This window comes from Dunckerocampus dactyliophorus, chromosome 14 (genome assembly GCF_027744805.1).
Source record: "Dunckerocampus dactyliophorus isolate RoL2022-P2 chromosome 14, RoL_Ddac_1.1, whole genome shotgun sequence".
NCBI lineage: Eukaryota > Metazoa > Chordata > Actinopteri > Syngnathiformes > Syngnathidae > Dunckerocampus > Dunckerocampus dactyliophorus.
The window spans coordinates 28,874,272-28,887,459 of record NC_072832.1 but is presented as its reverse complement, the minus strand read 5'-3'; the positions used below and the strand labels follow the sequence as shown (position 1 = coordinate 28,887,459).

Below are 13,188 nucleotides of genomic sequence, written 5' to 3'. Positions count from 1 at the left end.
GCCTAAAGAACCAACACATCCCACTTGCATTGGCTCTCATTACATCAGGGAGTCCAAACGTCTTTGTCAGGCCACAGAGAGAAAACTGAAGGAGTCGGGAGCCACTTTGATACATGCGTCACCTTTTTCACTATTGAGGGTGTCAGAATCAATCCAAAGTAGGACGAGTTGGGCTCAGCAGTTACACTAAAAAGAATAAACAGCTGACATTAAAGCTTGTGCTATATGTGCACCATCACGAGAAAGTGAAACCAGCAACATGCAACAAAATCCACACCTGGACAGCAGTGAGGCCTTCAAGTGTATTCAAGGGTCAAAATGCGTGCCGAGTACAAAATACGTACACGCTGGCAAGTCCCTACATGACCAACCAACTATAAGTTATGTGTGGTACAGGTGGTCCTCGGTCTACGCCGTTCCGAGTTTGGTTGTTTTGTTGTTATCTACGCGCTCGCATCAATGAATTAAAACTTTATTTTGGCTCGTGAACACGAGACTCACTCAAGAACTACTTACGGCGGAAGAATACACTATGTGCGACTCATGCACAGCCACACTGCTATCACCACTGGACCTTCATAAAGATGATGTGTTTTTATTCTTTTTTATTAACCTTTATTTAACCAGATAAAAACCCGTTGAGATCAGGTGACCTGGCCAAGAGGCCAGCAGCACACATCATATGTGATAAATGTACAAGTCTAGGAGGTGACAATATACAATGTATATATGGTGTTGTAACATCTACCAGCACGTTATCAGGGTGACGAGGGGCTGGTTGATCTCCTGCATAACCCGAGGCCCACCTGTGCAGCACGAACTACAGGTGGTCCTTCGTTTACCAACGTGTTGTTGTGGGACCTACATTAACGCTCAAGGCACTCATACTAGACACAGAACACACCAAGGACATGCTGGATAACACACTGAAAGAAAAGGATGAAATGCAATAATCCAATAAAAGGGTAATAAAAAAAAGTCCTTGCCCTTATTCCTGTGTTGGCTTACACATTGGAAGAATGTTCAGCAAAAAGAACAAAAGCGACTAACCCTAACTACTTATTGAGCCAGTCTCGTATTTAGAAAGCAAAAGGTTTGGTGGAAATGTTGTTTTCAATCCCTTATGGGCGTGTGTCGTAACCACAGGACCTCCTGGATATTAGTGATCAGCGCACAATCAAGTAGCAGCCAACTTACGAATGTTCTCATGTGGGTTGTCTTCAATTGTATTTTTACAATATGCCATGGGCCAATAAAAAAAGGACACCCCTACGCTGCCTGCTGACATGATCAGTGTGGAGTTGTAGATCATCAGTGTATATCTACATACAGATATACAGTATATACAGATATACGTGCAATTCTCTGTACAGCCTTGAGCCGAAGAAGTGATTCCAAGTCACATTTGTGCACAGTAAGGCAGCAAAGACATGTCCTGGCTACAATGTTAGTCAGTCTCTGTTTGGAGGTCCGATCATCATACCCCACTTTGTCGTTGTCTCCAAACAAAATGCTGCATCAGGCTTTTACAAGTATTTGCTTAACTACACTGCAAAGACAGTCCAGTTCGGTTTAAGTGGACTGAAGGCGGGACACATGCCTCCTTCACGTCGCTATCTAACATCCTCCCCATGTACAGAGCTGTACTGTACTGTGTTGCTCATCACTGGGCTGTGGTCTGGACCTTGTTGTCGTCACTGATGCAGACATGAATCAACACTCTGTTCTAGCGTGCACCTAGCCACACAGGGAAGTTTGTTCACAGCGGGGGCCAACATTAAGTAAGAGAAGGTTGGAGAAAAGCGTCGTGTGTTGGCGTGAGCGTGTGGGTGGCCAGCTGAGGTTGATGAGAAAGACGTTTTTACCTTGCCCGGATTTGGAGGCACCGAGCTCGATGTCGTCCCGAGTGCCGTTGTGGGAGTTAAGATAGGTGGCAGGCACCCACCCCTGCTCTTCTGCAGTGCTGACAAACCACCAGCCTGTAGGAAAAACACATGAAGCACTTATGCAAAGATAAGAGAGCCAGTGCAACACATTGGATCACTGTGACACATCCTACACGTGACTGAATGCACCTGACAGCTGTTTGGAGACCGATAATGACGGAAGACTTCCTCAAACCTCCAGTGCACATGCTCTTTACAACATGGACGCCACACAATAGTAAGAAGCAGAAGATGAACCCACCTGGTTGCAGGTTGCAGTTCCGCTGGTTATTCGCCAAATACGCGTTCAGCAGGGGAATGTTTCACCGTGTCCGCCATTTTGTGTTAGCGTATTGTACGTTCAGTCACGACCTCGGCAGCATCAAGCAGCATCATTCAATTCGACGAGCAATCGGCGGTTTAACAACCATTGTCAAGTCTAAGGTAAGATTTTTTCATTTTTATATATACATAGGAGAAGATCTTTATGCGCTTTGAAATGTTTTTTTTCGTCGGGTGAGTTACGATTTTTGTGTTTATCGAGCAGTGTAACTCGTTTTGACAGCCGTTGTTTTTACCTCTCGTAGGTCGCCGTCCGTGTCGTGTGCACGAAGCGGCGAAAAAAACACGCGAAGTGGGCAAAATTATTAATCATTATTAGTCGGATTTTACTTAATTTTATCCGTCATATGATATGTCGTTGACATTTATCCGAACCAAATAAATTCTAGCGTGTTCGTTGATAAATTACTCCGTATTTAACCCGGAAGCGATCGGCGTGTCCCTCATGGGAGGTCAAAGATGGCCTTATAATTTTAGGTCTTTAGCATGATAATTCAAGAACCAATCACTCAGAATGAACAGAATAAGATTTTCATTGCATGGTATAACTGCTGTTTTACTATGCATATGACAATAAAACTCTCTTGAATCTCTTGAATCTCAGTGCATTTCACTGAATCCTGGCTCATGTTGCCACAGTGCTGCAATGATTAGCTTATATTGTGGAGTTGATAGGTCAAAGTTGATGTCATTACAGTCTTAAGAACGGCTGATGGGATTTGTAGTCTTTGTAGTGATACAACAATGGCATGGTAAGGACTGAAGGTCCATTTTTCTTTGCCATATTTTCAGAGCTTTAACTCAAGATCTAGATTTGTCACTTGTTTTTATTTACTTTATGATACTCTCTCAAATAGAAGTTACTTTTCTAACAAAAGTCAAATCTATGCAGAGATAACAGCAGAAAGTCAACACCAAGTTAAGTGCTTTACATTTAAGAAGAGTGAACTTGGGAGGGTTGCTATGGGAAATGGAAGATGTCTCCAGCTCTGGTATGTTGGGTGTGTGTTTTGTGTTTGTGTTTATAACATTACCAAGGTCTATCCACAAGTTTGAAATTTTACCCAAGATGTAACACTTGGGTACCCTTGATTTGAGCCATGCACATACGCAAAATGGACATTTTAATGATGTTGTCACAAGGCCCCGTGAGATTAAAACGTGATTTTGGTTTAGTCTCGTGGGCACTAGGCCTGGGATGATAATAAATACATGAATGAAAATGAAGTGGCCGATCAATATATTGCCATGTGCATGCGTGACAGACAGGAAGAGCCAGCTAATAGTTAGCCTCTCCAATTAGAGCTACTTCACATAGAGTTTGAGTGAGCCCGGCTGAGAGAAGGCCTCTGCTGTTGGTGTTTGGCTCTGAGCACCACTAACGATGGAATAAAGAACGTAATGTGCTTCATCTCTGCATAAAACCTGCGCTTTAAACAAATACCTAACAACCATAAATCAGAGAGCCCAAACAACAACCCGACCCTAAAGAAACAACATGGTGTCCACTCGGGGTGGGAATCTCTGGCCATCTCATAATTCCATGTGATTACGAGTCAGAGGCCTGGTGTGATGATAAAACGATTATCCATGCGTCTTTTTTTGTGATCAATAGTTTGTCCGTTTTTTCACGCATCATTTTCTATAAATGATTTCTTTGCACTCACTGTGCGCTACTAAAACAAAGCATATCTGTAATGATCCACAATGAAAATAAACATGAAACAGATGAATTGACTTCCATCTACCAACATATTTGCCATCGCACAGAACCAGCAGGAAAAGTCAAGTGCACCAGCAGCAGCAGCATGTAGAAAATCCACAGACTTCAGCGTATTCTCAGTAACCAACATTATTCACAAATAAATCATAGACTTCTGAATTCAAACTAAAATCCTGAGCATAGAATCTCTGACAAAAACCATACTTTTGCTGTATAGCACAGTCAAAGACAGCTTTCATACTAAATATAGATTAGTGTACCAGTGGCTCTCCTGAAGACTAATGCATGCAGACGTCACTATATTATTATTTTATTATTAAGAAGAAGCAAAACAACCAGGCTTCCCTTATTCACACTTGCAGTGTCAGTGGAATAACGTTGCGATGGGTTCCAAAGCACGTAACAAAGCACGAAAGCCCTGCTTCTCAACAACCCAATACGACCACAAATCCTTCACAATAAAAGTGTTTCAAGCAGAAACGCTTTTGCCAGTTGGGTGTAAAATTTGTTATCACCTGCTGGATGGTTCTTTGTTTGACAGCAGCTTCAGCTGGCTGTTTTTCCTCCTGGTTGGGGTGAAAAATAAGCTCCTCACACTTGGCCTGTCACCCTCCCTCTGTAACTGGGTGTTTAACTTTCTCACAGGCAGGCCCCAGTCAGTCAGAGTCCACAATCGCACATCCAGCTCAAGAATTGTGAGCACTGGGACCCCATAGGGGTGTGTGCTGAGTCCGCTCCTCTACACGCTCTTCACCTACGATTGCGTGGCCTCCCAGAACAACACCAGCATCATTAAATTTGCGGATGACACTACAGTCATCGGACTGATCACTGGTGGTGTTGAAACGTCATACAGAAGAAAGGTGGCGGACGTCATAGCTTGGTGTCGTGATAACAATCTCCTTCTCAATACAGATAAGACTAAAGAGATGATCATCGACCCAAGAACAAGGGAAAAGGAGCCGCATAGACCCCTGTTTATTGATGAGACTGAGGTGGAGAGGGTGAAAACCTTCAAGTTCCTTGGCACACACATCAGCGAGGACCTCACCTGGTCTCACAACACCCAACAAATTCTGAAGAAGTCCCAAAGGAGACTGTACTTCCTGAGAAGACTGAGGAAATTTGGCATGTCCACCACAATCCTGAGTTGCTTCTACAGATGCACTATGGAAAGTGTCCTTACCGCCTCCATCACTGTTTGGTACGGTAACTGTACAACACGTGATAGGAAGGCACTCCAGCGGGTGATCAAGACCTCACAGAACATTGTTGGGGCAGCCCTCCCCTCACTGCAAGACATTTATAAAACTAGAGTCCTACGAAGAACACACAACCTCATCAAGGACAGCACACATCCACAACACTCATTATTCACACTCCTACCGTCAGGCAGACGCTACAGGAGTTTGAAGTCCAGGACCACAAGGCTGGCAAACAGCTTTTACCCACAGGCCATCAGGCTTCTCAACGAAGCACTCACACACGCAACACACACACACACTCATAGCACTTTATTTATTTATTTATTTGTATTATTTATTTGTATTAATGTCTCTTCTGTTGTTGTTGCTTAATTTATTGGTATTTATGTTTCTTATGTTCTTATTCTTTCTTGTGTTTTCTTTCTTTTCTTGGGAGAATGAACAGAATAAGAATGTCATTGCATAGTATAACTGCCTGTTTTACCATGCACATGACAATAAAACTCTTCAATCTTGTGCTACATCCTTTCTCGTGTTTGTCGTGTTCCCAAAGTATTTTACGCTTGTATGACAAAGCTTGCATATCGTCTGGCTCTTGTCCAGCTCATCTTTACCTTCAACAACGTGAAAGCCAAAGTGCTTCCAGACGCTTGCTTTAAATCCAGCGGGTGGGCGTTTCCGCTCAGCCATTCTGGTAGCATCTTACACTTAGGTGCACCACCCATTTATTGGATAAGATACCTAATGGATAAGATTCTGGCCTCCTAAGTCAGAGATTGAGGGTTTGCGCCCATCTAGGGTGTATGTTTTTATTGGCTGTGAACCCCACCCACTGGCAATAAAGTTGACTCCAATCTGTAATTGTACTAGAGAACATATTCAAGAGATTCAAGAGAGTTTTATTGTCATGTGCATAGTACAACAGCAGTTATACCATGCAATGAAAATCTTATTCTGTTCATTCTCCCAAGAAAAGAAAGAAAACAAATGAAAGAATAAGAACATAAGAAATGGTATGGCATGTAGTGTTTGTAGTGTGTGTCTGTAGTCTTATGCATATATGGTCGTCCCTCATTTAGCACGATTAATTGGTTCCAGACCCAAACGTGATAAGTGAATTTAAAGTAGGATTACAATACCAACTGGAGAAGTTCACCCCCTGTTTATGACTGCTTTTAACATTTTTACCCATAGTCACTTATACACTCCAGTTATTCTTTGTTTACATCACATTGCGCAGGCTACGGGATCACTGTAGGGACATAATAGATGACTGCTGCTAGCTTAGCAAGCTAGCCAGGCTATCCACCTTACTTAATTCTAAACTTAAGAAAGTGTTTCAGAGTGGGGAAGAAGGACAAATAAGCCAAAAACTTATCATTATGACTGAGAAATTGGTATATGTTATGTACATTTGTATATGCCATATATGTACCATATTTTCACGACCATAAGGCGCACCATATTATTGGGCACAGGCATGGCCAAGCATACGGTAGCATGCATGCACCCTAAAACATACTGTGGCACTCATTCGTCAGTGAGGACTCATGCACAGATTAAGAACAGAACTCTTAATCAAAGCCACTTGAAATCAGGATGGTCATCAACACAACAGTCTCAGTCATGGTGCACAACTAAAAACATCACACAGCAACACAAAAACAAACAAGACACTACTACTATTTTTGCAGAACAATAACTAACAACTATGTAGCTCAAACATGTAACTTTAAGAGCATTTACACCAAAACACTACCACAAAGCACGCTGGGGAACAGGAAGTGCTCCAAGCGATGCTACAATATGCTAGCATGCATGCACGCTAAAACATAAGCTAGCATGCATGCTATCGTGTGTTTTCAAAAAGGCAGCGGGGGTAAAACAGAAAAACAGAGTTGGGTTGTACTTCATTGACATATTTAACGATGTACTCACGTTATTTTTGATCAGTGCTCATCCACAAATCCATCAAAGTCCTCATCTTTTTTATCCCAAATGAACAGCGGGACAAGTTCTCCATCAAACACGCCAGGTTCCCTGTCGTCATTGTCAGTCAGTCTCGTTGCCGTGCGGCGCCTCAGAAATGATGCTGGCTTTTGTGAAAGCTCGAACAACAGTGCATAAGACACGTTAGCCCAAGCATCCACAATCCATTAGTGAAGCTGTGTTCGCTAGCTGTTATTTATCGCTCTAATGCTGCTCGCAACTTCACTTTAAACGCCGTGTTTACATCCATTCACAAATAGTGGCGAAACGTACACGGCGCTACCTCCCAGTGTTGGTCAAGTTGTGTTCGCCAGCTGTCATCTATCGCTCCCACGCCACTCGCAACTTTAAACGCCGTGTTTACACCGATGTCCAGCGGTTGGCGTTCCTTCGTCAAGCCTCCCGGAATGATGGTAAGCTCCAAGTTCATTTGCTGCACTTGTGAAAAAAACATCCGGTCTCTTTCCGTACACGTCACTCAGCCACTCAGCCATTTTCTCCTCGTCCCTCCAGCCCCTTTGATTGGTCCGGCTGGAAACTTTTCTTCCTCTTAAAAACCACCACAGGTAGCAGTTCCTGTCCATTACCATGGCAACCAAGCACAACAGTAAAAGCCGACTTCTCGTGCCCCGTTGTGTGTGATGTGGAAAGTGAGCGGCACGTCGTCCATGTTGGTGATGTAGTTGGCTAGTAGTTGTCTGCAATGTTTTTACTGCAGTAGGAGCGGAGGATGGCCAGCTTTCCTTGTAATCCGCTGGATGTCGCCGAGCCACGGTAGTCCTTGCCAGGATGGCTAGATAGCGCCGTTTCATAAAATATACTTACTGTATATGTAACCCAGCTGTGTTTTTGTGCGATTAAAAAGAAATGTTATTTTTCTATAGGTAATGTTCAGGGATTAATGCCACTGCCGTTATCAGTTAAATAAGGTGCTACTAAATTTTATACATTCGTTGTTTTATTCTAATTGTATGTGATTCTCTTTATAAGAAATGGACATCTTTACGACAGTCTTGCGACAGTCGTTAATTGGTTACCATGGTGCCCTAGTGAGCGCTGGAGGCTCGCACATGGTCAAAGTGTGTAGGAGAGCCACCTGTGTGTGCCAGGCCTGTCTGCTCACTCCATCACTGCATGACATTATGCTGTTTTCCTGCTAGGTGAGCGTTCATGTGAGATGTGCAATGTCATTTATATTATACAGTTGTGTTGATTGTAAAATATGTTTGCAAAATAATGGTATTAGTATGTCAATCGCTAATCGCTAATTAGTTGCTATGCTAGGCGGAGTTGCTATTCATTTGTATAGATGTGATAGTTTGAATCCTGTTAGTTCATAGCAGAAGGTTATTTTAAATGATATAGGTGACTATGTTCCCTGTGTTTGTTTATATTACAATGTGCATTACAGTATACTGTTATAGTGAGCGCTGTAGGCTCGCACATGGTCAAAGTGTGTAGGAGAGCCACCTGTGTGTGCCAGGCCTGTCTGCTCAATCCATCACTGCATGACATTATGCTGTTTTCCTGCTAGCGAATTGGATGTGAGAGACTGTTGCTGTTCCTTGTTGGCTACAGTGGAGGAAGAGGACACCATCCACCTCCTTGTCATCATCATCGTCACCATCCTGCCGCTGCTGGAGCATCCCAGGCACCACAGCACACACTCATTCCTTCATACACAGCCCATACATACACGTATAGAGCTCTATAGACTCTTTATTTTTGTATGCTGGCCAGCAAATGTTAAATTGTGCTCAGGACAGTTTAAGGGACAGTCACCATTGCATGCATGCATGCATACATACATACATACATACATACATACACACATACATACATACACACACATATACACACACATATATATATATATCCTTTGTGTGTTATATCTAGAAATTTTGTCCATGCATGTTATGTTCGCTAAGTTCCAGTTTGTAAAGCAAAAGAAGAGATGCATTTCAGTCCAGCAAATAATTAAATCTGGATTGATAGTGAACTGCTATCAGGACTCTGTTTTAATTACTCATTGGCTACATATATAACTACGGGGGTGTGCCTTTAGCGTCCTCAGTCACGAAGCAGCGTGTTGGCAGGAGACGCTCCCAGTCAGTCGAGCGGAGCGCTCATAAAAGTCACACAGCAACACTTACACATTTTGGAACACGGTACACACATAGGGCGCGCCGCATTATAAGGCAGTATATGGCCATTTCTTTAACATGTAATGAAGCCTGTTGTTTTTTTGTTTTGTTTTTTTGACAAAGCTGTCCTCCGTGAAGTGGTGAATGTATACAAGGGGTGGACTCACCCAGCTATGGGAGGGTTAAAGGTGTGGTCCATGAGTAAGAAGGGTTTTCCTTCATGATGTCAAGAAAACCCCCCGAACTTCAAAACCAACAGTTTAGTGCCTTGTCTCTCAAGTGGAGCAGACAAGTGAGGGAGGTGTTTGGTGCTGATACAGGCTGTATGGAAACATCCATTCACCCATCGTAGAGCTTCTTTAGGGTAGTTGTTGATAAAAGACGTGAATGTACAAAATAAGCAGAGGAGCCGTGCTGAAGTCAAGGAACAGCTCTACATGCGTCATCTTTGGCAAAGTGCGTGCGTAGTTTTGGAAGAGAGCGCGTCAAATCACACTGATTGTCTCTCTGTGTTTTTAACTGCCCTTTATCGCAACCTGCCCCCCCCGCTTTGCTCACCAAGTATGCGAGACGACAAGTGAAGCGGAAAAACACACGAGCTTAGCCAACTGCTGACATTTTGAGTGGTGACGCTTTCCTCAGCATCTTGAATCTTTCAAAACAACTCACAATCATTCTCGTCTTAATTGCTTCATCTGGTACAATGTGCAAAAAGACAAAACACTAATTTGATGATGTTAGCTGCTAGCTAGTAACAAGTCACTGCATCCACACACAAGCCGACATCACGAGACCCAAAACGTAGTCAAACTCAGCTTTAGGGGAGCGTGTAACAAAGTGTTCACACATTCCACCAAGCACCGATTCAGCAGCCACCCAGAGCATTTCTTCTGGACCCGAAACGATGAGGAATGCATCGGTGCAGCAGATATCTGACACCACTGATCAAACCCACTCATCTCCAGCTTAGATCCACAATCAACACACATACTTCCAGTTTTCATAAAACACTGACTTTCAATTACCTGGTTGCCCCTGGTGCACCAAACAATGGGAGTGTGTGTGTGTGTGCCTGTGTGAAAACGACACAAAACGACTTTCAAGGACTAATGTTAGCCAAAAGAGCTACAGTATGTTCTCTCACTGCAGGCTTGTGAAAGGATCGCCTGATGGGCCGTAAATTCAGCTTCTATGGAAATGGCAGAGAATGTGCAGGAAGCAGACTGCCATGAGAGGATAATGCATCTTCCATCTGCGCCAGCAACTTCAGCTTAGAAGAAGACGTTTGAGCGGCTGTCGCCATTTCACTGTCATGTCTATGGCCGTTGGCCCTCCAAGTGCAAGAAGAATGAAAGTGTACGAGTGCGGGTGACCGCAACTTGGCTGGGTGCTCTCATTGTACGCATGAAAAGCAGGAAGAGCTTTTCAGGAACTACAGCACTGCTGCCAAAAATCTGCAAAGCATGAGGTCCACACGTTTTTGTCAGTGACATGAGCTCTGGTCATGAGCTGTGGGTAGTGACCCAAAGGACAAGATGGCGGGTACAAGCGGCACAAATGAGTTTTCTCCATAGGGTGGCTGGGCTCTCCCTTACAGATAAGGTGACAAGCACTGTCATCCGGGAGAAACTCGGAGTAGAAGCGCATAGACAGGAGCCAGATGAGGTGTCTCGGGCAGGTCAGGTGTTCAGAACACGTCTGAGCGGTAGGAGACCTCAGGGAAGACCCAGGTCACATTAGAGAGGCCTGGGAACGCCTTGGGAGAGGGAAGTCTGGGCTTCCCTGCTTGGGCTGACCTTGGATGGTGGATGGTGTAAGCTAACTTTTCTATTCCTGAACCATTGCACACAAAAGGGTGACATTTTGTCAAAGCATGGAATAAGAGTTAAGTTGAGCAGCGGTGAGCTAAAAAGCCAAGCTGTCAACTTGTCCAGCGCAGCTTTTAGGGGGTGAGGTTTATCAATGCAGTTATGGCACAGCCACACCACCTGCCATGTGCCATTGCACACTAGCAAAACATTGTCAACACAAAACATAGGGGGCGTCACGCATGAGACTTTAAATGGCTCTATTGAAATAAATGAGGGGTGGGTTGGGAGTATCCCTGTCATACTTTCCTCTTCACATCAACGGATGGTAACTCAACATATCAAGACTTTCAAGACCATTGAAATGCTGCTTTGTCTGAACAGATATGCGATCCAATCCACTTGAGTTGTACAGCACTTTTTGCTGTGCTGCACACAGCAGCAAAACCATAATTGATAAGCAAGTACAAATGAATACAGTCAAAAATAATGAATCCTATAAAAACAACAAAAACATTTAAAACATTCAGACATTTCAAACAACATGAAAACAATAAAAGCAATAAATACAAGAAATAGGTAAAAGTGGTGGGGAAGAACCAGACGACCTTGACCTGACCTCCATCCAACACTAGATCAGTGGCTCGCACACTTTTTACAGTGACGTTCCCCTTCAGACATCTGACCAGAAGCCACGTATCCCCGATAAACAACATAAACCTTTCATCTTCATTCACTTCAAATACTGAACATAATTCATTGGTTCATTCATGTCATAGTCATTCCAAATGTGTATCAAGTTTCACATGAGCACTGATGAATAGATAAGTCATCATTCTACATATCTTTTATTCCACTCTGACGTTTGCACATTTAATTCCCTTTGAATGGCTTCAGTTTGAGCTTGACTTTTTTGCCCGCTCGCGGTGGCTACGGTGTGCATCTGCGTAGTCATTTCATAGCAAACTGGAGGGGAAATTTGATCAGTCATGATGAAGCAAAAATACAAAAAGCAACACTCACAGTAACAGGTTTCCACTGATGCGTTGTGCGGGGGTTAATTGGAACACCAATATAAAGCAAATATTCAAGCGCAAACACCCTTAATGCCCAAATTAATCATCAAACTGACTTATTTGTTCATACGATGCACACAGAGCAATCAACAACTTCACGCTCTTCACGTTCTCCTTGCGCTGTCAGGTGCACTCATAATTGGGAGTGTTAGGCACTAATTGTTTTTCATTTGTATTTATGTACCCCCTATGACAACTGGCGTACCCCTTTTTGGGAAGCTAGGAAGTACAGTAGATACTACAAGCCAGGCTCACCCTCACAAACGCTCTTCTGCATGAATGGCTAGAAATTCCCAAGTAACGTAAAAGTGCCCTTTTTTTGGAAAGTTGCCCATCATCCACAATCCTGATGTGAGACATGAACACACATGACTACATTTTCTGTGCCTTCTAAAGATATAAAAACAGGTAAAAAGAGGCAGCTAATGAATGCAGGTAATGGGACACACCTATGAAAACACCTCCAAAAAGCTCCAACAAGGTTTAGTGGTTTTCTATCCATGCTAACAGCTACATTCATGATAACATGTCATACTTGTAGTATTTTGGGAACTTCCTTCCTGGGTGCGTTGATTTCACATAGCAACATAGAAAGGAACGCTACACCTAGCATCAAAAACACCAACACAGCTCCAATATGTAGCATTACCTTTGGCTAGTGTGTGGTGAAGCTAGTCGCTAGGTTTTTCAAGTGTGTCCCTTTACATGCATTCTTAGCTGCCTCTTTTTACCTGTTTTTATATCTTTAGAAGGCACACACAGAAAAGACAAAGATGTGTGTTCATGTCTCACATCAGGATTGTGGATGATGGGCAACATTCCAAAAAAGTGCAATTTTCCTTTGGGATGGTGGTTGTTTTTTGGCAACACCTAGCAACGCCAGTAATTAATTGAGTTGAGCTTGTTGTGTTGTGAATTGAATGATAGAACATACCAGTCGCTTTTTTGTTATGGAATACTTTCTAATACACTTCTG

The 13,188-nt window shown here is 43.2% G+C and overlaps 1 protein-coding gene across 9 annotated transcripts in view; it reads right to left on the bottom strand.

The window, feature by feature from the left end:
* Positions 1-13,188, bottom strand: part of LOC129193654 (SH3 and PX domain-containing protein 2A-like) — an 87,932-nt gene that overhangs the window by 11,273 nt on the left and 63,471 nt on the right. For all 9 annotated transcript variants that reach the window (XM_054798068.1, XM_054798069.1, XM_054798070.1 and 6 more), the window contains one exon: positions 1,866-1,979. In XM_054798068.1, the coding sequence (XP_054654043.1) occupies positions 1,866-1,979 (114 nt within the window). The remainder of the gene's footprint in view (positions 1-1,865; positions 1,980-13,188) is intronic.